General features: G+C 32.8%; 1 protein-coding gene across 1 annotated transcript; it reads right to left on the bottom strand.

The window, feature by feature from the left end:
• LOC123713649 (leucine-rich melanocyte differentiation-associated protein-like) lies at window positions 1–27,987 on the bottom strand. The gene is made up of 6 exons (XM_045667426.1): window positions 27,779–27,987; window positions 14,093–14,178; window positions 11,892–12,033; window positions 9,568–9,707; window positions 1,290–1,495; window positions 1–457 (listed from the first exon to the last, which is right to left on the bottom strand). Exons 1-6 carry the CDS (start codon window positions 27,827–27,829, stop codon window positions 378–380), a joined length of 705 nt encoding a protein of 234 aa, XP_045523382.1. The 5' UTR covers window positions 27,830–27,987; the 3' UTR covers window positions 1–377.

Raw genomic sequence — 27,987 nt, 5'->3', positions numbered from 1 at the left:
TTGAGAACAAAAATATATTTTATCTATTAACTATAATTGTGACAACACATTTAGGTTTTTATAGGCAGCGAATATTTTTCGTATTTATATTATATAGTTCAGTCTTTTTATTAATATAAATAATTAACGCCGCAACTTTTAGCACCAAAACAACATTCGTAAATCACTCTACACTTCCCAAATATTCAAAACATCGACAACGCTTAAGTGGACACCTGTCAGCCCATTTTTCCAATGTAAAACCTTTGTTAAAGCTAATCAAAAGAAACATTTTTAGCTTAGATATAACATGCATTTAACAATATAAAATAATACAAAATTCATGCACATAAGAACTTTCACACTTTATATGGTGAATTTCTAAGAGAGGAACTGTGTCACAAATCGCTGTTCAAAATGAATCGGTTTCCCTCCGAGTGCTTTCCCGTGTATTTGTAGAGACATTTACCGTAAGCACCTGAAAAACGGCAAAGCATTAGTTGCCTGAAACCGAAACATGAGCTAGGTAGAGGATTATTATATTTACCAAAAAGTGTTCTAAAAAAATCCTAAATTAGAACTACTTGGTTCGATTTTTTAAAATTAAGTAATTCTAATCCACCGAAAAAAATTGTAAATCTGCCAATAACTACAAAAGCACACCCGAACTTTATTTTAAATTAATTATATTTAAAAAAAAACAAGTGGTCAACTGTGGCTGTTAAAACGTCACATATACTCGTATGTAGATGCTAGTTTAAAGGCAGTTTCACCAAGTTTCAATTAAGAAAAAACCAATAAGGAAAATTCTCAAAGTTGGTATTTTAACTGTAATTTACTGCTTCAATTGGATATCTAAGGTAGCGGTTTCATTATATTGGGAACAAAGTTATGTGATTAGACAGCGTTTCCGAAGTTAATATCGCAACTTCTATAGTATATTTTCCAACATTTGGAACATCGGTTATAAAGATAAATATCAATGAAAATTTACCAAAACGTTCAGTTTCATATAAGTTGGGCTAAAAATGGGCCTTTGTTTATTAAGAATATTACACTACATGACCCTTTCAGATGTTGTGTAGTCATGAATATTTTTGCATATATGTATTTTGTATTCAATTTAAGGCGAATAAATAATAACAAAATAGCCTGTTTAAAGAAAGTGTTTTTACGCAAAATTCTGAAATATTTTTATCGGAATATAAATGGAATTGGTATCGTCATACTCAAGTTACACTCACACTCAAAATAATGTTTGCAGTAGATCACTAAATATACATTGTGAAAATGCGAAAACAGATTATTACCTTTATGTTTCCCAAGCGCATTCAGGTCCAACGGCAGCGGACGGGCACGAAGCTCTGGCGAGCCGGGATCATTTGGAATGACGTCACTGGTCGGTCGGCGTACGCGCATGAATTCTCCACGCGCGGTCGCTTCCACGCGCTCTCGATCCGTGACACGCCTCGAATCCAGAAACCGGAGGTTCTTCAATTTGTATATGACGAAATATCTGTAGAAAAGATAACATGCTTTCGTTCAGATATTATAAATAACCTAGATAATCGCTATATTAAAAGGACTTATTAGTATTGTCCAACCTTTATCCTACTGTTATAAAATACTTTTTTGAATGAATCTCTGGACGTAATGTTGTAAGTTAACGTAACTGATAGTCTGTGGCATCGTAATACAAATGGACCGATTATGAAGCCATTTTTGATAGAAAGATGACGACGACGCATGGAGATGTTAGCTACAATTAATGAAGATTTTTTTGTGCGGCTGCGAAAGACATCTACGCATAGTGGGTATTTATTTTCAAATAAATTTCTTTGGAACACCCATGTATGCTGGTACCACAGAGATTATATTGTCACATATTTTTAGAGAACAAACACACTTAATTATTCATTTACATACCAATGATTTTATTTGAAAATCTCTTAAAACTTAAATTCCAAAACGAATTAAACACATACCTACAATTCTTGTGGTTTAAAATACTTTGGGTCGTTTAAATTTTAATCGTGTAATCAGTTAAATTTAGGAGTCTCATCTAACAGTTTATTTGTTCAACTCGGGTTAATTTGATTTTAGATGTGTAAATGGTGTTAATTGCACATTATATGGTACAAATATTACGAGAAATTTTACGACTGTCAAGTATTAGTTTTATTTATTTAAATTGTCACGCCTTTTTACCGAAGATGTAGAGTGAGACGACCGATCTCTTTTTGCTACGGTCCTGATACCACTGTCGCTTCATCCACTTTCATGACATTGACCATGCATGCACGTACGTTATGGGAACGTTTATCTTGTCCCTTATCTGGTTTTGATCTAGGTAAGATAAGGCCTATGTCCCCTACTTCACCATCCACAGTTTCCTTGTATATTCTACTTATTAACCACTTCTCATACATTCGTTTTATATGGCAAAACCACCTTAGAATTCTCCATTCCAAATGTTATGAAATAAATTAGTATTTTCCTCGTTTGAGACGCTTATCACGAAAGACAAAAGAGTTACAATCCCAAATCTAATGATACATTAGATCAATAAAAAAATGGTTATGTCGCGTTTGGATACAGCAGAACAATACAAGATAAAATAAGTGACTTTTTTGTTACGTTAGAGCGAACTTTAGTTTTGCCATATACGTCAATATTATATAAGAGTTTATTGCCAGTTATTCTCTTTCGTCTACGCCCTAGATTTGAGAACTGACAGTAAATGTAAAATTAGAAGCATTTAATGTATATTTATTTTTTGTGTATATTTATAAATGATTTTTGACTTTGACTTTAATGTCAGTTTTTAACAGCTTTCAAACGTCATCAAGCTTATACAGTCGAATCTATGGCGCGTCAGTGTTTAGATTTGTTTATGACGTTTTACGTGCAATTTTAAATCGTTTGAATGGTTTGATTGTTATAAATTTACAGTTTATATGTCACAGGCCTTAGTATATATATATGTGTGTTAATGATTTAATTATGTTCGACGTCCTGGTGGATAGAAAAACTGTGCACAGTTTGTGTTTCCACCACATCAACTTCCTTTATATTAAGAACACTTATACAATAAATAAATAAATAAATAAAAAAAAATAGCTGGAATAAATTCCTTTGTATAATAATCCACAATTTATCCGAAAAAAATTGTACGCTCTGCCATGACTTGCTTAGAAGTACTTAGAAGCTACAAAATCATCTCCAAGCTAATTTGGCTCTATTAATTAATCTATCAAACTGTTAGTTCCCGAATTATTTGTGTTAGGCGTCTTCCAGCTAGCAATGCAGGATATCGTTTTAAAGAGAACAGTAGATTTGGTAAATATTCTATATTTGGTACACTGGTATATAATTAACAAGTTTTGTGACAATCTTTAATTGGTCCCAAACCATAAAACGCCTTCCCGTACCTCCGACTTTCCGACGTACCCTAGCCTGGCTGTTGTTTGTAGCTTGGTTGTTTTTTCTCCTGACCAAGTAACGCCTGAGCTCACGCCGAAATTTTCCCACTACTCGAGAAAAACCCACCAATCGTGGGCCTTGTCAATAGAACCGCTTTACAAAACCACATTAAATATACATAATTTTATCTATTTTAAGTACTAATAATTTAAGATTTATTAAATTACCTGATTTATAACAAATTTGTATTTATTGTAAAAGTCACCGGATATTGTTGTATAAAGCATAAAGTGTCACATAACAAGCAGTTTTTATGATTGGCTAGCGTCTTCGCGGGAAATATTGACAATCGTGAGGCATACAATAGAAGTGTTATTTATATTCTAATTATCAAATATAATAAGTATAAATCAACTATTTCGATATAAACAAAATATAAATTATGGTAAATATAGCAACATATTTATTATACAATTTTATAAACCCTAACATTTGTGCTAAGAAATCTTTTTGACCGCGTATTGATATATCAATGAGACCATCGTAAGCAATTCTACACGCTGGCCACGACATATACAGAAAACTCAAGTTGTTCGAGAAAGAAGTTGTTCACAGGTATATGATATATCGCTCAGTTTTTGAAAAAAATCTCTAAAACGTTTGATGTAAAATTAATTCAAATAGGCGACGTTAATTGACGTTGATTGAACTGAAAATGTTAATTTTTTGTCTATGTTAAAGGAACACTGATTTTGATACTTCAAAAGATTATAAATTATAGATCGTTAGTTAAAGTAACACAAACAGGAATCTGCTACCAGCGTCAGGTCAAAGTTGTAATGTTTAAGCCTTAGCTCAGTTTACGCTTAATCATTCATACTAGATACATTAAATTAAGTTATATAGCCATACCATTAACATATATATATTGACCTCAGAGACTGAATTTTTTTAAAGGTTAGAAGGCAAACGAGCTTGCTGGCCGCTCAAAAAAGCCAGTCACATCGCAGCCCATGTGACATGTGTGAGCTACACCCAGTGAGAGTTGCAGGTTTTATGAAAAGAGCATGCTCTTAAACAACTGGAGGTCGTATCTCCCAGGAAAGACCCCCACAGGAAGTCGTTGCTATAGTTTTCTAGTTCGCAAAGGAAACTGTCTTGTGAAGCAGAGTGTGGAAGATTTCCAGCCATCAAGGCGATGCTGATGAAATGTTGATAAAATCCGGCTAATAGCTAATCCTACATAAGACACATAGGCAAAAATTAATGCCTGAAATATGTTTTAACCTCTGAATACCATTTATTGTTCATATTAATATAATGTTAAATTAAAGCACATGTAATCACATCGAGTAATCTAGAAAACCAACTTCAAAAGGACGCCATAAAACGTTATCGTTATGTGTTTCTTTCTAATCTGTATAAAAGCCTCACACAAAAACTTGTGATACACTTTATAACGTTGTCCTAAGCAACTCAACCGTTCTTGATTGCTGCTAATTGCTACTGGATATACAGGAGATATTAAAGATGACCTGATAGGACAGGGGTTAGCTGTTACCGTATCCCGTCTACAGCGATGGGGTTTTAGTGCACAGGAAGTTCTACATAAACCCAGCACAAAAAAGAGTAAAAGAAGGTAAGGTGCCGGATCGAAATATCGCAAGATACTCCCAATTGGGATAAAAGTAATATTGATTTATTCGCGATTCCAAGCATATCAATAACTATACAAAGAATAGTGTCTATTTACTGATGTAACTACATATGTATATCATTATCGCTATTGATAGGTACAGACGAGGTACCGAAGATAAATCCAAGGCGTGGGTGTTCAAAACCTGATCCTAACTTAGGTGCGATACAATACCATAATGTAAACAAAAATATAATCTTTGTTAAAATCACTTGTTGTGACATTTAGAAACAATGCATTGTTTCCAACACCATTGTATAACTTCTTTAATTATTAAAAAAAACTACAGATTAACTAAAGATTTTACGGAATTTAAATACTATTTTTATAATTAACTCAATAACCATTCTGATGTGTTTCATATTTATATATATACATGGCAAGATGAACAAAAAAAATGGAGCAAGAAAGTACTAAATTGGTGCCCAAGGTACAATCAATGGAAAACAATTTAGAACGTGTATAGACCAGATAAAGGAAACAGCAGGTACTTGGTAGAGAGTGGCGCAGTGCAGACAAGAATGGCGGGATTTGGAGGTGGCCATAAAAATGCACACAGATATCTAAAAAGATTGAGATAGAATTTAAATGTGTTTAAGCGTAAAAGTAACTCCAATAAAAGGCTATAATTATATACATATATACATTTCTGAGATGGCATCGCAATTATATATTAAGCTAACTTAATTATTTTCTTATATTTATTCTTATATAATATATATATATATATATATATATATATATTTAATCCAAGAATAGACGAGTACAATGTAAAATTAAGTTCAATTATAAGATTAATAAGCAGCTCTGTGCTATGATAAAAAGATGACTTCATAATAGGAAGTCTATCAGACCGGTTTAAACTGCCTTTTAAAATTCTATATATAACCGGTTATTGTCTAGTTTTGGTTTATTATAATAGATATTTTGTATATTTCGTGTTTAATCAAAGGTGTTTAAGGTTTAAACTAAAGATTTCTTATCCTCGCAAAACCTTTTACTAGAGGCGGATATTACATTTTAAATTGAATTTATGCTCCAAATAGGAATCAATCCAGGATTAATAAACCGCTTAGCGATGAGCACTTGTATTTTAAGCTCAACTCTCCTGTCAGACCTGGATGAAATCGTGTAACTTTTCACGTCCAGAATGATAAATTTATATTATTAAATAGTAATCGTACATGAAAAAGTTTATATCCTAGCACATTTGCACAAATGAACTAATTTTTATAATATGCAGAAAATATTAAGTGAAATTTAAAATTGCGTCCGCTCTAATTTATGCAGAGGCACGGCGTTTTTATGTAAAATCGACAGGATTCAAAACATTCACAACTGTTACAATGGAAATGAATTAAGTACTAGTATTTCTTGCTTCAATTACGCGACAAATATTAAAGTGAATATATTCGCAGAAAAACCAATATTATTGATGCTTTTTTTATTAAATAAATTGCGCTCTTTTGTTGAAGTACCCTTAGTCGAATTGGTTCGGAAATACTTCAGTGAGCAGCTGGTTCCACATCGCGGTTGTGAGCAATATGCCCTTAAACTTAAATAGAGATGGGCCGGCCACGTAGCCCGTTGTACAAATGACAGATGGTCTAGAGCAGAAACCGAATGGACGGGTCCGAAAGGAAAATGGAACAAAGGAAGACCAATAGAGCGATGGCATCGAGAAGAGCTGATAAATTGGATGACGATGGCACAAAATAAATTAGGATGGGAAAAGTTGGAGGAGGCCTTCTCCCGGACAGGGGCCGCATCTTAATTAGAACTGTAAATTTATCTGTTTTATCAAATGTATGTCAAAGATGTGGAATAAAGGCTTATTATTATTATTATTTCTAGCTTCATTGCATGTTCAGGTGTTCACTTTCTTGCCAGTTTTTCTCGACATTGAAACGCCCCTAATTTAGGATTATTATTGCAATTAATTTTAAAAAATTGCCTTATATGGTCTTTTATAAGTTTTTACCATTAGACCAACAGACCACAGCCTTCTTAACTTGTTTTTCTCACAATGTTCAAATATTTATTAGTTTGCAATTCACTGCACGAGTGTCTATTGCATATGGAAAAATCCACTGGTACACTGGCGTGAACACCAGACCTTACTGAAATCTGTTTGAAACCAATGCTCGTTAAGATATTGTGAACTAATTCATCTTACGCGTTAAGTTATAATTAACATCTCTGGGGACTGTATAACGAATCACCTTATATATAGAGCTATAATCGTAACCGGCTTATTTATTTAATTACCAAGATCAATTCACGACATTGATAGACGACGATGATTTGCTCATATTCAATTTAAGTATAATCTTCGCAAATTATTATGCTATTGATTATCCATTAAAGTTATAAATTACGTATAGTAAAAGCGACGACATACAACCTAAGATACAAGTCTCCAGTATGGCAACAAGAAGATTATGAATCCCATCCAAAAAAGCTACCACAACTACTGGGATTATTAATGTTTTTATGAAAAATATAATAATGGGGACACAATAAGCGAAGGAACAGATCCAATCGACTTCAAGGTTATTTTAAGACTAAAACATAATTGTTGTTAACTAATTCGAATTAGGGTCATTCAAGAAAAGACGGTAACGAATCATAAAAGACCGGCAACGCACTCGCGAACCCCCTGGCATTGAGTGTACATGCCACTTAACATCAGGCGAGCTTTTTGCCACCTGTTCTCAAAATAATGAACCACGTAAAAGTTGTCTCAAGCCATAATACATTAAAAACGTAAAACAAACAATTAGTAACTTTAAAGTAATAAACGATTTAAGATGTTTTCGAAGGAATCCACATCTTTAGTAAAATAAGTGATCGACTAATAGAATTTTAATATTATAATTAAAGGTCAAAACGCTCAATCGTCTTTCAAACTTGCCAAAGTACAAACATCTTTTATGGGTTACTGTGTAAAATGTTACAACAAAATACTTTGTGACGTATTGCAACTAAACAAAAGAAAATTTAAAACTTTTATTAAAAGTATACTTTGCCAAGCATATTACAAATTACAGGATTATATTCAAGATAAAAGTGCTTGGCTTGCCGGTCCTGCTCCATAAGACAATCAAACAAAACAAAATCAACTGGTCTGGTCAAATCTGGGGTGTTATATTTGCTGTTTTTCTGACGAAGAAAGCAACTTTGACGCAGCACACACTGTTATATATGTATGTAAGTAATATAAAATCAATAATTTCAATATTAAGAAAATTATGTAAATAATTATAAGTTTATAATAATAATACATAGCTTCAATCCGTTTAAATAGTGTTTTCTTAATGTGTAAAAGCTATGTTAACAAAAGACAATAATTTCAATATTTCTAACTATGTGAACAGAGTTATCTGCTGTATTGTGTTTTACAACACCATGCACGTATTTTATTTTAGTATAGCAGTTTTTTTTATTCTAGGTACACGGTCTTCATATATAATTATCAAATCAATGTGTACAAACTATTTTAAGAGAGTAAGTATGGAGTTTCTTTCTTCGCACATTCTTCTCCATATGGAACCTTTTGGGTTGAACAACTACATTTGCACTTTCAAATAGGCCTAATTGAAATAATTTGACTTTGATGTACATAGTTCGTTAAAATCTTAACCTACTTCTCTTAATAGTAACGAGATGAAGATCACATTACAGAGATCTATAAATAATATTTTGTTTAATGAATTTACCTTTCAGGTCTGCCACTGAAGATTATCAGATTCTAATATACAAATTTCCTTTCTTATGAATCACGAAAGCCCCAAATGGGATTGGTAATTTTAGATAAAACCGCGGATCTGATATAAGATTTAAAAGCTACCTATATTAAGCTTTAGAGCTTCTTTGAACTTGATTATCTCTGGGAGTTTTGTGTTTTGTTTCCATAGACAAGGTTTCTGTAGATGATTCATACTTTAGACTCTCGACGAAACACGATTTATTGCTACTACATGACATCATCTCGAATACAATTAATTGTAGCTCCCTGCTATATAAAATGCCCTTCCTTGTTCCTGCCTACCATACTCCTAGTCGTACTTTGTTTCATGTTCCTCACATAAACACTAAATATGAAGAAAAAAACTCAGTTTTATATAGCGCAGCCCGGAGATACGAACAATATTTAAGCCTTGCCTTGTTGAAGCTATCGCGCAATATGATTAAGGAGTATTAATAATATCCAGAGTGCAGTATCACTTGCATCATATCCCACACCTTCACGTACACACACACTTTAACATTATCACACAACACAGCCAAATTACGTATAACTTAGTTAAATGTATTGAATATTTTTTATTGTTTGTAAATATTATGTATTCCATCTTTGGCTATATTTTTAGTGTAATTGTTTGTTATTATATATAATGTTTGTTAGCTGTAGAATTACGAAATAAGTTAATAAATTATTCGTCTTTATTATACATATCATATTTTACCTGTATCTTTGGTAGTCTGATTCATCTTTCTCTAGATCCGAGAGCTGGTTTGGGCAGGCTTTATTGCTTAGTAGACTGAGGTATGTCAGCGCCGGAAATGCGTCACACAACTTGTTGACTAGATCCTCTAGATTTGTTATCTGTAAAAAAATAAATAATTAACAAACACTTAAAGAAAACTCGTTAAAACGAGTCAGGTTTTGGAATTAAATCCAGTCTCCGAAAATAACAACGCTATCCGATGTTACTAAGTAAAATGTATTTGTTATAAAGATTTCTAAAACGTTTCAACTTTGTTAGCCGTAATCACATTGACGATCGTGTCTGATCTCCATTGATTGGACCGACTAATAAATTCTATATTTATTGACAAGTTATGGTTGGGAAAGATATGGTCTTTTGATAACTTATCTCTCAGATAACTATATATTTTTATGTGTGTATATGCAATAATAAAAAAGCCTTTTTATTTCTTTCAAAAGAACAAAATAAAATCCTAATATTATATTGTATTTTGCAAGAACTTCCGCAGATGAAGGCCTCCCCCAAAGATCTCCAGGTATTTCGGTCTCGAATGTATTTTATCCAGCTTGAGCCAGCCGTTTTAGTAATGTCAGCTGCCAATATCGTGAGCGGTTTTCCTCTGTTTTGTTTTCCAATAGGGCCTCCACACCGGCTCATAACTCACATCCACATAAACTAACATAAATGGCAGATAATTTTTTTTACAGAAAATTGCAAAAAAAAAAAAAATAACCTAAGAGCTGAACAAGAATGCAGATCGTTTTGTCCCTGCAGCAGATTGCACATTTCCTGTTTTTCCGCAAACAAATCGATTCGTAGAAATAAACTTAGCGGGAAGGCGAGTAGTTTTAGTTAAGATAAAACCTTTTTTAATATAAACATGATTTTTTCATTTCTCAGCAATATTAGACGAGAGACTGCTATATCAAGTTGAGAGGGTTGATAGTCTCGACCTCGAACACTCGAACGCATGGTGAAGGATTATATCGTGAGGAAACCTTAGACATAAAAAGTCGTATGTGAACAGCCTGGCTGTTCACCTACTTGCCTATTAGAATAAACAAAAGACCACAAAACATGTCTTCATATCGTCTATCAATCATAGACGCGTTCTCGATTAATTTATGTATATAAATTCGCGTTTATATCCATCAAAATGTTTCATTTATAACGTTTATAAGACACAAGTTTATTACATGATGAGAACCAATAATAGAAAACTTTCTAAATTACATAAGCACACGCGATTTAACTAGTTAAAATTGCAAATACTTGATTTGTTTTTAGCACACATGTGCTATCTACAATGTTAATTTAACGCATATAAATGTTGATCCTGTGTACGCAACTTAGATCCAAGTAGTTGATAAAGTTTATGTTATTTGCATATGTGATTTTTGGTTATGAACTGGCGTCATAAAGTTGTGGAATACGCTCTTCGATTCCATACGATGGGCTTACCTTTCTAGCGTATTTTTCCTCTTATCCAGCTCAATCGTGACTTTTGCAATTGATATATTTTTTTTGTATTGCATTTTGATTTGATTCATGAACATAAATAACATTAGCTTAAAGTTTGAATTGTGATTTATAATTTTTCTTTGTTAATTCAATTATGCAATTTACCATTAGTATATCTTTTTTTCCTTTCTAGTGTTATTTAGTATTACTAGACAAGGCCACCCATTGCCTCCCCAATAATTTTTGTCACTTGTCTTTATATGCAACTTCATGTTCTATACACACTAATCAAAATCGGTCCACCCATTTATTGCATTACGGCTTCGTCGGGAAAGATTCGATCGTCTTGGTCCTGGCACGTTAAGCTAATAGAAATTCCAAATAAACACATGAACCGATCAACTTCAAAACTTCTAATTGTCAAATTTTCAATCATACTTAACCATAGATACCATTACGTTTAGCAATCAGTTACCAAATGAACAGACTAGGAGGACTGATGTTTTGACAATTATTTTTTTTGGTTGTTCTGTTTCTTGGATTTTGTTATAAGATCTTGTTTGTTCAGCCGTTCTTTAGGGATAAATAGTGTAACTGACACGACTTTCTTTTATATATAAAAGATGTAACGAAATTTTACAAATAAATAAAAAAAAAACATCGTGAGGTCTTGGACCAGAATATCGACGTAAATGTTCAGCCTTCTTTGACGTCGACAAAAAAGACTGATCACCAACTAGCCTATAAAAAAACATCAATGAACGACGCAGATCCTCGTCTGCCCCATTCCTCTTCGATTCAAACTTATAGTACTGCTTCAAGATATAATTAGGAATTACCTCATTATTGTTCAAAGACAGTGTCTTCAAGAATGGCAGGAAGGGAAAGCTAACTATATCGGCTAGTTTGTTATTGTCCAGAATGAGTTCTTCTAGTCTTGTGAATTTCTCCAGCCCCTTCAATGTTTCTATACTGTTGTAGCTGAAACCAAATTTACCATTCAAAATATATATACTAATACTTATTAAAAGGTGGATAGAAAATATAGAAGCGTTAGCAGGAAGCGGATGGAGAAAGAAAGCCTTGGATAGTGAACTTGGAAAAGCTGAATGCGTGTCGGGGTTCCCATCAATGGTACTGAAGGAAGTTAGGATAACGAATAACAAGAAAAACTGTATATTGTTATGTGAAGATTGAAAATAAACGCGCCATATTGAACTACATTGAGCCATTTATCTTTGAGAATGACCGAGGTGCAACGCTTACAGTGACGAACGAGCGGTATATTGACATGATCGATATTTTTTTGTACCGCAGCTGCAATAAGAGGATATTGACAAATTAGGTGTATGGTTTCAGTAAGTTGGGGCCACAGCACACACAGCTAGGGTCTCCATTGACACCATAAAAGCGTTATTTCTGGGGAAAAACTTTGAAGATCTCCCAACTTAACCCCAGCTGACTGATGGGGTTATATTGAAGCAAGAGTTTATGATTAGTTACGAATTTTAAGCAGTTGAAGACTGAATTAACGACAGAATTAAGAGCCATATCAGTTGATGTGCTGCGGCGTGTCTCTGCCAATTCGCTAGTCTGCTTTTAAGACATCTTGACGATGTAATATTCGCAATAAAACATTATAATTTGATTTTTTTGTAAATATTTAAAGTTTAAATCGGCGCTTAGACACCCTATATTAGAAGGAATGGAATCTACTTTAGTCTCGTGAAATTTAAGTGTATTTACACTAGAGTAAATCACAACCTTCAGGACACAACATTTAGTAGCTATTTCAGGTTTGTAGTGATTTGAATAAGAGGATAATAATGTGATTATCGCTATTGAAACTGGCACATTTTTGTTTCATAAACATTAACACGATTTCTTAAAGGAGTATTCACCTCAAATAGCCATTTTGCTTTTAAGATAATTTTTGTACAGATGTTTTCAACCTTATCATTCTCTAGAGGCTTAAAAGGTTTTCGTTTATGAGTAAGAAACATAACCACGTAACTTTGAATAGAGATTGCATTCTCGATTTCAACGTGGAATGTTTTCTCGAAGTTTCGCTGCGGATATTAAAAGAAATCGATAACAAAATTTTATCAATAAGATTTTATTTTTACCGATATGTATTTTTATGTGTAGTTGAATTAGCAGTGTATTTTATTTTATTAAAAACAATAGAATGCAAGAACACAGTGTCCTTAATAGAGACTGTAAGTAGTGTTATTGGACACTTTAATATGTTAAATATCCTTATTAGTAAAATTGTATTAAAATATGTATATATAAATATACAGTCAAAATCGTTTAGTAAGACATCGTTCATTCGACGTCATCGGCTGTTACGACTATCGGTTTTTACGAGCAAATATGAGTAGTCCTTTCGATGTCCTTATAACAGATTTTGACTGTATATATATTTGTGTTTGGTTTTCTGTAACACCGCCCTTTTACTTCATTTCTTAAATTTTTCTCCTGTTTTGTGTTACTCATAATCCTGGTACACTATTGCACACGGGCCTGAGCCAAGTGAACACAGTTATTTATGGATACTATCTTTTATGATTTGCGGGATATTCTTGTCTTATTTAATATTATTGTTTTTTGAATGAATATTAATTACGTGAGGTCTAACAATTTGATAGACTCTTGTACCAAATTTGGGATTATTCCGGTGATGGACAAAATTATAGGAACTTTGTTAAGAGTCCACATCCTTTTAATTTCATTTTAAGGACCTATATATTTCGTAATTTTATGATATTATTTTTAAAATGTATACTCTCCACATTCGCCAAGATCGCTAGTTAAGTATTACATAGTCAAAGAGATTCTCCATGGCACTCAATGACTTTAAGCATAGTTCGTGATAATCGGTTTACTCAGAATCACTGAAAACACTTAACACAGTCCAACGTAAAAAGATTTCACTGTTTGGTGTGATATCGCAAGTCCTTTTGATTTTACTGGCAACAAGATGGATAATCGTTACCTGTGATATTGTATATAGAACTACTTTAACGATTATACATACCTTAAGTCTAAATAGTTGACTTTGGCGCCATACATGTTCCATAAAGCTGGTGGGATTTTTTGACAGTCTTGACCGCAGTAACTTAACTGTAACAGAACACATCAAATAAACAATGCTATTTGTAACAGTTTTATAAGTATAACCCTGACTTGTTTATGATACAACTTTAATTTAATAGAACATTATTTAATAAAATTATAAAACTGTGCCGACAATCGAATAATTTACGAGCGCGATGGTTGTAGTATATACCATCTAACACGGATGTATGTCTGAATTTTTAAAACACGAAGGCACAAATTTTAGACCATGTTTTTTGATATCCCATATATATCATCATTCTTCTACCAATTTTAAAATCATAATTGAATGTTAAAAGTGTTTCCATATATATAATTTAATTTTAATGTCTAGACGAAATTTATTTCTGTAAGAAATGTATTGAAATTGAATATTCAATGATTTCAACCCCTACGAGTTACTTTGTGTGATAAGTATGTAGATCTCATTCTACATACTTCGACTTATTCAGAATATATTTTCATAAATTACAGGTATAAAACGTAGGCGTAGGTGGTCCACCATTCATAAAAAAATAAATGTAAATTCTTACACATTCATTCCAGACTTAGCGTTTAGTATCACTCGGATAAGTCAAATCCAATTAGTCCACTGTAACCAGGACCTAAAGGTTCCAGGTACGTAGCAACTCCATCCCACTACCGAGACTAGCAATACGGGTTAGCAAGGAATTTTACGTAGAGATGTGGGGTCACTCTGCATCTTCTACCGCATTTTCCATGAAGAGTGTTAATGAGGTGTTGTACGGATTAATACTTGAAGCTGATTTTCATCATCGGACGTCGAGGCAGAATAAGGAATTCCATCCGTATAACCTCGACGTCCGTCGTTTCCGCAACTGAGCGTTTTTTAAGGCAGATTTTACCGCGCAACACCACTATGTGGAACCAGGTGCCCACTAAAGTATTTCCGGGCCAATTCGACTTAGGGTCCTTCAAGAAATGAGCGTACCTATACTTGAAAGGCCGGAACGCGAGCCCTTTGGCATTGAGTGTCCATGGGCGGCGGTATCACTTAACATCAGGTGAGCCTCCTACCTGTTACCTCTATAAGAAAATCCATTATATTAAATTAAATACATAATTGTCTATGATTTTCTGAATTTTACTATAAATTTGTATAGCGTATAATAATCGTATTTCTTTTTTTTGAAATTAAGATTTTCCCATTCCCGATGTTCGTAAACCAATAAAGCTAGGGATGGCTTGACGTTAACTACGTATACGTTATAAAACTTGTCAAACTACGCGAAAGACAGTTTGACAGCGGTGTTATAAGTGATATGTGATGGAGTGTTTCAATATAGTTTTATAGACTTAGATAAATGGTCTACGGTAGTAAATGTAAATAATCAATGAAAAATACGTTCGTAACATATTGTGAGCGATGAGAGTAAAAAATACGAAGTTTAGCTGTGACTATACATATTTATGTTAATAAATAAAATTATCACTTATTTCAACAAAAATATGTTATTGTAAATATTCTTAACAGTAATAAGTACACACAGTAATGAACGCCTTTTCCTCGCTCAATAAATAACTTATACAAATAACAATAGTGAGGAAATACTGCCAGCAATCGTATTATTCGTATTATTCTTTACATAAATAATAATTATTATAAAAAAATTATAAATAGAAAATTAAAACACTTTTAAAATGTTTGGTCTCTGTGGCAGTGTTCCTGCAATTGGTTAATTAAATAAGTGTGTAATATGAACTATACCTCTGGTTATAGAAAGTCTAATTGAATATTTTTAACAAAGTATTCATCTTTTTTTATTAAAGCCTAAACACGATTTGTCAGAAAGAGATGAAGGAGTTTTAATGGTGTACGTATACGTATACGTATACGTACGTACGTACACTGATTTATATTTATGAATAAAGGCGAACATTTTCATACTCTTGTTGGTTATTGAACAATCAAAAAGCGTGTATGTATTAATGATATTTTGTTAAAGGGTGCACAGAATACATTAATATCAAAGGGTCCATGAATATTGGACAGTCTTTACCCAGGGGCCGTGTAAAAATAACAGATAACATAACAGACGTTATGATTATTCAAAAAAGTTAAAGTGGAAATTAGCCGATCACATTGCCGGCGTTTGTGATGACAGATGGGCCAAAAAGACCCTAGCTTCGAATGTCCCAGTGGTACGAAGAGAAAGAGGCACCCACCAAAACCCTGATGAAATAAGAGATAGCGGGGAATGATTGGAAGAATTTGGAGGAGGCCTTTACTCCGCCGGAGGTCGTACTAATATTAAATATACATAATACCATACATTTAGGCTATGGAATTCACTTCCCGTCCCTATTCGCTTAGCTCCTTCTCTATCTTCCTTTAAATCTCTTCTGTACAAACATTACCTGTCCACATCGTATCCCTAACTTTCTTACTAAGTAGTAGTAGTAGTACCTGACGTGAGGCTGATCTTAAATTATCGTGATTTATGTGTCTTTTTACTTTCTATCTTTAATATTTTATGCACTACTTGCCTATCTTATTTAATAGATTTATTTATTCTTTACTCACAGTGGTTGCCTGGAAGAGATCGCGATAAGTAAGTAAGTAAGTAAGCGATAAGGCCGCCAGTTGCCCTCATTTTGATTTAATTATGTCAACTTTTATTCTCATTTTGTAGTGTAAATAAATAAAATAAATTTAATGTAATCCTTATTATCGTACTCGACTACAGGTTGTTTTTATTTATTTTCTTTGTAAAAAATATCGCTGTAAAATGTGTGATATAAGAGACGTTAAATGAAGAATGTAAAAAACACAATATGTATCCTTAATCCCTATATTGCCAGTCGTAACTCCGGATAGACACCATAAGTTGAACGCATCAAATTTAACCATTTTGTCTCCGGTCACTATAGACGAGTTACTTACAGTAAGGTAAAACAAACATTCCAAGAGAAGCATTAGTCAAAAACTTAGGGTTTTATTTAAACGTAGAATTGTATTTTCGGGATAACAAATAAATTTGTAAAAAGGATATAACAAGTTAGAGGTAAGTAAGGTAAGAGTAAACTTTACATTATATTTTTTAAGGTCCTTAGAGGTAGAATATATATTGCGGAAATGTTTGAGATTGGGGCTGCGAGTGCCAAATAATAACACTCGGCGTGGTAAGCGTTCGCAATTTCCTGCAGTGTCTCGAGCGCGTACAAATTTACTCAGACAAGCGTCATTTACGCGTCTCTTGCGCACCCTGAATGTTATTGCAAGTGAGACAGATATATTTAGGTGGCTCTCTCTTCTTTATCCTTTTATTTATAATAATTTATGAAAGGTATTAGGTTACTATAAAATAGAAAGTAAGGAAAAAAATAAATAAATCTTTTCAAATGCCATTTCAATTTTTTTTCAAAACGTAACTAGCTATTTTTGAGCCAATTTTTTCATCAGAATCAGCCTCTTTGTTTGGTTCATTTCTGGACGTAGGCCTCCGCCATCTTCCTTCAGTAGGACCTGCACTAATCTCTCTTTATTCCAGACTTTATTAGACCATCAGCCAATTTTATATTACATAAATATTTGATTAACTTTTTAAGACGCAATCGCAAGCGTATTGGTGTGATGAATTTCTCTACTGTGGTTTATACTCTGTCTTTATATCGTGTCTTATAACGGCGTTATCTTTATCACGGGTCACTTTATCGGTTTTATGTTTGCATTTATTTGCCGAGGACTTCATTACACGTATATGAAATTGCTCTTTGTACAATGTCGCATAAAATATACATCTGTATATGTATGCTTCGATTTGAGTAAGATATAGAGTAAGTATTAGCGCTCCAATGTGTTGGACGTTTTCAGTTTTGAGGGGACAATTTTAAAAACACTTGCTTTATGTATAATATATATTAGAAAAATAACACACTTTTACGCATTTATCACAATAATTTACGTTTATATATATCACTAGGTTGTTTCACTGTCCGCTTCTTGAAGAGAAGTTCTTCTTTAAACAGGCATTCCAATATTCGAAACTAAAACTTTTTCTTTTCATTGAAACTCCAACAATCCAATACGTTTTACACATATAGACACACAAATTGACGGGTGTGTTGATTAGCACTATTCGCTATTCTCTTATCTTTAGACCTATAAGACTTCGTTGTCAGGAAGAAACTGCTTTTAGCGATAAGAACGGACTATGGAGAATCGAGGTCTATTCCATATCAAAAATCGATAACATTTTTATTTGTTGGCCAATTGAATTTTTGCACACGCATAGGGTAATAAATAGGCCTTCAAATAATGCTCAGATGCTTTACTTCTATTCGAGATATATGTATATAAATGATAAAACAATAGTTTATATCAATGGCCTTTATTTTAATTTCCTTATTGACTTTATTATAAAACAACAATAATAAACATCTTCATATGTAGCTGATCGAGAGCACTTCCTGGAATGATGTAGGTGAAATTTTCTAGTCTTTAATACGGGATTCTTGGACATCTTCTGAAAGTTGACCAATAGGAAGCACAACAAAATGCTTAATGAGACTTTCATAATTAATCAAATTTTTTTTAACTAAACGTTTTCTAGGGTATAAATGCGAAATTATTCATCAATTATCATAACCCCTGACGAAAGAGCTTATAATATTATGTTAACCATTTAATCAAATTTAAATCCACTCTATGAGATCAGCAGAACATTCTGCATTGTAAAGAAACAATCTTCTAGCAGTATTACCACTTACTTGTCGTGGTTTGTCGATGATCAATTCTAGCTACTCACGAAAATGTTCTTGTACTAGAGATTTCTTTTCTTGCTTTTGTCTTTTCTTTTCTTTACTTGTGGCTGAACATGTTTGAAAAGTTGTATGAAATATGTAATACCATTTCCATACAAGAGCGTCCGTATTGACATGAGTTTTCATTTTCTGGCCTAAAAGTCACTTTAGTCAGATAATTAATTTGCCGTGAAGTAGCTCCAGAAATTCATATATAATATAATTAATAAATTAGTTAATTATTAAATAAATAAATAAATACTTCAGCTACTTTGCCATCTATCATTGTCAGAAACAGTTCGTGCTTCGCATTGAATGATTTGGCTTTAGTTTTTTGAGGAGTTTCTTTGCAAAATTGTATTACCGACAAAAACGGACTGACCCGTTAGTTCGTTGATTATGTCTGTCATATCTGTATTTTTTGATATTGTAGCTGATTCTGATGAGTTCCCATAAGAGACACAGGGTCTTCCGCGTTTCCCAGAAGAAAGAGTTACTTATTCCGAGTTCGGTATAGTTACCAAATATACTGAATCTTCATTCACGGTTCATTTAAAAAAAAATCCTCGGCGCTTCTGCCCATCGTCTATTAAAGGGAGGAATAAAATTCCTTTGAATATCACTAATAATAAAACACATCTTGTCTTCGGATGATAGTTTTCTTTTAGAACTGTTGATAGGGCTTCAAGTGGTTTTTCTCCTTCGATATAATAATTCACGCTTAGAATACTTGAAAATAGAATTCATTTTGAAATACAGCGAATATACGTAACAATCAAACGTCTCTTTAGTTTTATTACGACATTTATATATTATATAGTATATATATATATAATGGTAGACTGCATTTTGTTGATTAAAATTATACCGTGAAATGAGTGCAAACTGTAGATAAATAACCTGTTATCAATAAATAACCGCAATCTAATCGATTAAATAGTTCAACATTAGAAACCACAATATTACAAACTAATATTTACTCGTTAATTGTTTTTCGAAAGATTCATTACATTTTCCCGTTTTATAGTTTTTCTATGCGTCACTCTATTTATAAAATGGAAAATATGAAATATCGCGTTATTTACGACTACGAGTTCCACCCTGGAAGCAGTGCCACAGAAATGGCTTAAAGGTTGGATGATGTGTATGGCGGCGGTGTCGCAAAAACACAGTGTTTTTGATATCAACGTTTTCATTCTGGAAGATGATCCCCGTGGATGACGGGAGACCAAATTTGATAATGAAGAATTGAAGGCTATTGTGGAAGCGGATCCATCACAAACTACGTCTGAGTTAGGCGCAGACTGTAGTGTTTGTGATGATAAAACTGTAATAATCTACATGAAGTAAATTGTAAAGGTAAAAAAGCTTGAAAGGTGAGTACATCACGAATTGAGTGAAACAAATCGACAAACACGCGTCGACTGCTGCGTTACATTACTCAACTTTCTTAAATCTGGCCAGACGAATACAGCAGATGTCTTTTATCAGAAACTGCAAACCATGATGGAAAAGTTAGCTGCTAAACAAGGCTGGTCAATCGCTCTAAACAATTCTGATGGGGCATTCGAAATCGCCTTCAAATATTTTATAGATTTCCGTCTGAATGTTTCTTTAGTAAAGGGTTCAACGAACTATAACTATAACAACTTTAAAATGGCAAAAGTGCATATATAGCAACGTTTCATACTTTGATTAATTAAATCTATATACTATTTAAAAAATAATCTACTTTTTGTTCCTTCCATACAAAACGCCAATTTCATATGTACCTAATATGTATGAAACAGATATGGAGAGGGTCCTTTGGCATGCCGCAAATTCAATAGACACGTTAAGTAGGTGCATAGAAGCCACAAATTCCTGAAGCTTAATAGTTTACAATTGTAAGGTATCAGCAAGGGTTGTTATAAACTTAAGTAGGAAATACCGGTGCGCAGTCTATATTACATATTAACTTCAACTAAGCTTGAAATCTTAGGGTGCGTCCACATCTGGCGACTATGCCGCGAATGTGCAGCTTGCGAGCCGTTTGCGAGCTGCGCGCGTGCAGTCACGGCAATGGTTTGGTGCGCCTCTTTACCGCAACTCATGCAAGGCTCGTATAAGGCGTGCACTCAATTCTCGCGCTTACACATCCGTTTACTGGCTTTCGAAGATGTCAGACGACACTAGTGCTTTTAATATAATAGCTCCATCATTAGCTATTATATTACTGATAAAAAGGAAAAAAGAGACAACGGGGTTGGTGGCAAAATCATATTTTTAAAAGAAAACAGAATAGCCATCCAGGCCAGCCAGTCAGATGTTGAAAAGCCATCAATTAACCGGACACTATGCAATATTTTTCAATTTTGTCACCAGAATTATATCAAAATCTACTACTAGTTACAAGATTGCTAAAAGGAAACGCATTTTAGGCTACCAATTTCAGTTGAAAATATATTATGTTTGACATTACGATTCTTGGCCAGTGGATACTCCTACACAAGCTTGCAGTATTTTTTTAGAATTTTTAAGCAATGTATAAGCATTATTATTCCTGAAGAACTAAAACCGGAAATCTTTTGTTTCATTTAAGCGTAAACAATTCTCCACCGTCCACTCTATGTCAACACATACTTGACTCCAGTAATCAAAAACGAACTGAGCGGGTAAGTTAGCGGTGCGGGGCTTGAGGCGCGGGCGGAAGGAAGACGCGAGCTGATAGCGCGCCGCTCGCGAGCTGCACATTCGCATATTCGCCATATGTGGACCCACCCTTATCACTGAGTTGTCTATTGAAGGGTTTGAGTAGACGTTATAAAGTTTTGTTTCAGCTCGCCGTTTGGAATTTGCTTAGTACAAAATTCGTAGTCTACAAATATTATAAATATAAAAATTGTCGATTGATTTGACAATATAAACTTTGAGTCCATCGTAACTACAATATAATAACCAAATAGCGTAATAAATCATCTATTCTCACAGAAAATAGACTTTGGGCCCGTCCAGTTTTACTCATTCATTATGTTAACCGCTAATTTATATTTAGTTCATACGAAATTTCGTCTTCAAATAAGTTAGTGTTTTGGGTTGCCAAATTCAATTACGAAAGGATAAATAAATTATATTAGTATTTATATAAAACATGATGTTTCTATAAGGAATAAAAGAAAATAAAGTAGATGGTATCCGAGGAATATTAATTTTTTTGAACTCAAAGGTATGAACCCAATAGACTGCACGGTGCTCCTAGGACAAAAGTTTTGGATAAAATTGTGTTTTCCTTGTTATACAGATAAGAGGTTTTATAAATATATATATATATATATATATATATTAAAGGTTTACTTTTAGTGATACCCACGCTACCTATTATTCAAATTAATAACAACGTAATAATAGTTTTTCCGTTAAATTTCATCAAATGAACTATTACGTACGCAACGTACTGCCGCTTAAATTGTGTTGCAAAAACGTACTTTTGTTAAAAAGTTAAAAATATATAAACTGTGTACCTTATTTCTAAAAATATAAAATTTTATTGGGCCCATTTCAAAAGGTCAACTTGTAGCCTTGGAATACATACGAAGAAATCTGTAGTACAAATACAATAAAAACATTGATAAGTGTACATTGCTCTAATTAAAGTGACCCAAGCCATTCTGCTAGCTAATGTAGCAAAATGGGTTAAGTGTAACTGTTAGCTAAACTCAATACATTATCTAAATGAATACTTTCTTTAATACCTAGCTTTGAGATGATAGCGTCGTATTGACTTATGCTAGAATCAAGGTCCTTTATAGTGAACACAGCCAGGCCAAACAAGGTCCAAATAACTAACTAGTTATTTATTAAATATTAATACACAAATCTATAAGTATAAATTGATTATTTTTTTCTGTCTACCGTCGATTTACAATTACCACACTAAAATAAAATTGTACACATAATATTTTACAGATGTGTGGGTGTGTGTACAATTAATAATTTTAATAAGAAACGTTATTAATATTTTTATCTGCTTCTACCCACCGATTGTAGGAACCTGTTATTGATAACTGTTACATTAATAGTTGACTTCGTTACAATTATATGTAACGAAGTCAACTATTATAAGACAAAAAAGTATTAAAAGACTGAAAGAATTACTACTCATTATAAGCCATTTTTAAAGAACCTCTTGTTTTACAAAGTATTGAAATGTCTGCGAAAATATTTCTATCTATATACTCGTATGCGAAAGAACATAGTAACTTTTATGGTTACGCGGATCTTGCATACAAATGTTCAGATTTGTCAAATTCAGACTCGAACTATAGAGGAGTAGGTACAATAGCTTTAGTCTCAAGTAGATGTGTTCAGCACGGCTGTCCCTTCTACGGTATTGGATTTCATTGTTTCTTTGTAATATCAATTCCATTATCTCATGAAAGGAATGACTTGGGGTCGGGTATTTGTATTCTACCAGAGGCGGAGAACAAATAGAAATATAATTAACGGGATTAAACCCATCACGGTCGCTTTACAAAAGTGCTCAGCACGGCTAGCCTCAATTTTCATGTACAAAATTTTTTTGTCATAGTTTCTTGAAGTAGGGCAAATGGAAAATCTATATGGTGGAGTAGTTTATGTATCAATTTTGAAAGATCGATACACGATTCCAATAACTACGTTCCATACTAAAAACATCCAAACATAGCCAATTTTTGACACTTTGAATTCATTTTATGACGAAAATGTATATAGAACATGATTTTGAAATTTACACGATATATTTTATAGCAAGTTTAGTAATCCATTTCAGAAAAAACAATTGATAAAATTACATTAATTTAATGTTTTACATAAATAATTGTTATTACGGGCCGGCGTGCCTCAGTGCTCCAGCTCTTCACTGCGCACAAAAGTCCACCCCGAGACCCTGACACAGGGATAGGGCCTAGGGAATGAAATCCCGACTCGAGATCGTGAATTCGAGATTAGAAATATCAATCCGGCGGGATCCCGAAATTTTCGGGATCTCGTATAGTTTAAAAAAATAATTCACGTGACTGAATACGATGAAAACTGCATGTTTGCGATAGTGAGGTTAATTAAAATAAAATATTATTTGAAAGAAAACAAAAGCCTTTATCCTTTAATATTACGAACTAAACAACTAATTTTAATTACATGAACATAATCAAAACAAAAGTAGGTATAACTCAAGGAGATTAAAATTGGTGATTTTGAAAGTAACTGCTAAAAAAAGAGTATCTTCTTAAGTGTCTCAAGAGTGCTATCTGCGAACCGGCATCTAATGTCCATTGCAATGTACCCTATATAATGTACAATGTCTCGTGAAGCATCCCGAGCGATTGATCCCGAAAAATTACACGGGATCGAGATCGGGATTGCATAGGGCCTTAAATATAGAATGTACACCTATATATATTTATCATCCAAATGCCAAAATAAATGAATACAGCTTGCAGTAACGAGTAAAAAAAACGTAATATTGTAGTATCATAATAATTATCTTTTGTTAACACAGCTTTTACACATTAATAAAACACTTTTTAAATGCATTGAAGCTATGTATTATTATTATAAACTTATAATTATTTAAGACATTAACGGTGACTCAAAGTGACCACGCACGCTGTAAAGCACGCGAAACGTCAGAAAAAAATTAAATTTAAAATAATTATAAGTGTATAATAATAATACATAGCTTCAATCCGTTTAAAAAGTGTTTTCTTAATCATAATAATTTTCAACGTAAAGGCAGATATAGACAATTATTTATTTGCTAAAATTCCAGTTCCTTTGCTGGTTGCCCAGTCATTGATAGTAAGCCATACAGAGACAATAAAAGCGCTCCTAATACCCTATTATTAAGTATTTAGCAGATAATTATCTCATAAATTATAGGCTCTACTAGACAGTAATGTGTGTGTATTATGGAATAAATCAACGGGGTTGAAATTATTTAATTTTTTCACATCTAATTAATTTTTCAAAATCTATGAAGTATGTATATCATTTTCAAACTTGCGCCATTTTCTTTCACAAACTGTGGCTACATTTCCGTAGCAATTTTTACTTACCATTTGATTAGTGATTTTTACTTTATGGTATAAATCGACAGCAAAATACGTTTTCCAGAGAAAAATTAAAAAAATCGTTAAACTTTAAACTAAATCTTAAATTCCTGTTAACATGAATGTCTCGTCAACATGAGCTTGTGTACTATTAATAAAAGGCCTGAATTTTACAATTTTATTGGCGTTGTCTATACCAAAATAATCTTCGAGAAATGTCCATTTGACGTTTGCGTTTGATCATTGATGATCGATGGAACAGTTTTTCATGTAAATAAACTGTTTCATCGATCATCGATCTTCTTAAGGGACCTCTACACGGGCTACACTTTTAATGAAATATATAGCTACATCATTGACGACTATATCCCGAAAATACACAAAGTATTTTAATGCAGCACATGGCTGAATAAATCTCGGCAACATTTCTGCAACATTATATGGCTCATTCTTTTGTCTTTACACGGTCTACATACATGGCTCGGCATTAGTACCTATGGTTGCAATGGCCGACGAACGCAATTAGGCCGTAAAGCTTGACAGCAATAATATGGCCGAGAAATATTGTTGTATTTTCTATTGCAAAGCGATGGTTCCGGAAATACGGCTGTGACACTAAACATTCATCGGTCATACAAAAAATATATCCTGGAGATACCAAAAAAATGCCGTAAAAGCTGGCTGATGCTACCAGCCACTCCTGCACTTTCTAGTGAAAAAAATGTTCGTCTTCCTAGGAGCCCCTTTACACATTACACGACATTACCTGGGGTTGCGTCACGCCTTGTAAAACGGCTTTTATCTCAGAGTTGAATAGAACACTGATCTCATTAAAGACATCTCATTTAGATATAATCTCATTAAGCTGATTGATGACGACAGTAAATAAGGATTTCCTTTCAGTATCCATAATTATGTTTTATTTATATTAATTGAGATACATTTAAAGTTTTATTTAAAAAATTTAAACAAAACCATTAGTATAGTGTTAACAAATAGGATTAGTCTAGTATATCTTATACTTGATCTAAAAATATTGCCATCGAAAACAGAATTTGATACATTCGCCTTATATCCTAAAGGGCCGAAAGGTCTTTCATTGCCTTATTAATTAATTATATCCGTTGTTAAATTTCTTAGCTATGTTGCACTCTTTAGATAATAATAATTACAATTAGTTAATATACACTTAATTTAATGAGCTATTCTGAGTATTGCTGTAAGTAGTTAAATAGTATTTACCTGATAATATTGCATATTTCCCTGCCCCTCCATCACAATACTAACAAATGAGATCTGGTACACATCATCACTAATACTAAAAGTTTTCAACTGCAAAATGTATGTATGTTTATATGTATATTGTGGCTGTTTTAATCTTTTCAACATATTCCAGTTACTTATTATAACCATTAATTTTATTATAGCTAATGGACAAAGATAACTTTCAAGCAAAGTAAATAATAAAATACCCATATTGAATATTGCTATCTGATTCTCAACCAAAATATTCCTCAAGTAAGAGAATATTAGTGAAAACAACACAAACATTTTAATATTTGTATAACAATGACGCGGATATCCTGTACTGATGCAAATAAACCAACATAGACATTGTAAGTCCATAATTTAATAAAAAAAGCAGAGAGGTTTTCTAATGAGATAACAGTATGGCGGCTGGTTTATAAAGAAATATATAAATATAAAATAACGGCGAACAACAAAGTCATTATTAGAATTAAAAATTTAAAGGGGGCTCAGATGTTTAGGGTGGTAATTGATCAGACACCATTAAATGGCTGCTGTTCTTTAGTACATTGTTCAACAGCTTAAACGTCCAGATACTGGTTCCTGTACTGCTTTTGAGAACAGTATTAAGCACTAACAAGATAAAGAGAGAATAAAGAATGTCTTGATGTTGGATCACCTTTATAGGATATTATTAATTAAAAGCTGAATGCTGAAAAATTAGCACCATTTAAAACAAATATCGCATTTTTTTACATTTTCTTTTGCATTTTGTTTGTAACAAAATAAAACAGGAAAAGTCATATTTATTTGCTCAAATCTCACTTAAGGTTTATAATATAATACAACTAGAATAGGACTGTAGGCGTCTATTACTGGTAAATAACATTCCTTTCTAAATAAGAGATATCAGGGCACATACAGTATGCAGTTTAATGTTCGATCTGAATTTGAGAAGAACAGAAAACACTATAATAATAACTTTAAATCAAGATATATTTCTGTTTATAGTAATCTTAGGTTGTTCAATCCCGAACTAATAGTAATCATCTTGGTACTTAAAATAAGTCAATTAAAAGTATATAATTTCTATGTGTATATTAAAAGGGGCACAGCAACTAAGAATTATACCACATTATTAGTATACATAACCACTGTACTGGTTCGCTTTTGCTTTAGACAGGCATATTAACTTGTTGATGCCGTTTGATACCGATGTATGAAACCGAGGACTCAAGTTGTTCTAATTTAAAAAGACCTTTTTCATTAGTTACACAACTTACATACTTTAATGACCATTCTTAAAAGAATGTGATTTTTTAAAATTGTAAATTTCAATGAACCTAATTAAACATACACAGGAAATTTATTAATTTTTTAAAAATCACAATAATGTTAAGACTGGACTTGAAACTGTTACTTACATTGTAAATACTTATATTCATATTATATAGATAGTTAAGAGTTATTAGTAGGTATATCATATTAGTTTATTGATATATTTCATTAAAGAAACTAGCACTCACCCGATTGTTTTTAAATGATAATGCGAAGTTGTTAATGTGTGATCCTTCCATAACGATAAAAAGTATGTGGTCTATTATTTAAAAATTACTTTACGAATATTTAATGGAAAATGTTCACCTAATAGTAACAAGCTTAACCCCATACCAACACGAGAACTCATGTGAAACTTTATGCAAATTGAAATGAAACGGCGAGTAAGATTCCAACT

This window comes from Pieris brassicae, chromosome 1 (genome assembly GCF_905147105.1).
Source record: "Pieris brassicae chromosome 1, ilPieBrab1.1, whole genome shotgun sequence".
NCBI classification, from domain to species: Eukaryota; Metazoa; Arthropoda; class Insecta; order Lepidoptera; family Pieridae; genus Pieris; species Pieris brassicae.
Note: the sequence above shows the minus strand (reverse complement) of the source record. Positions and strands in the feature narration are given on the sequence as shown.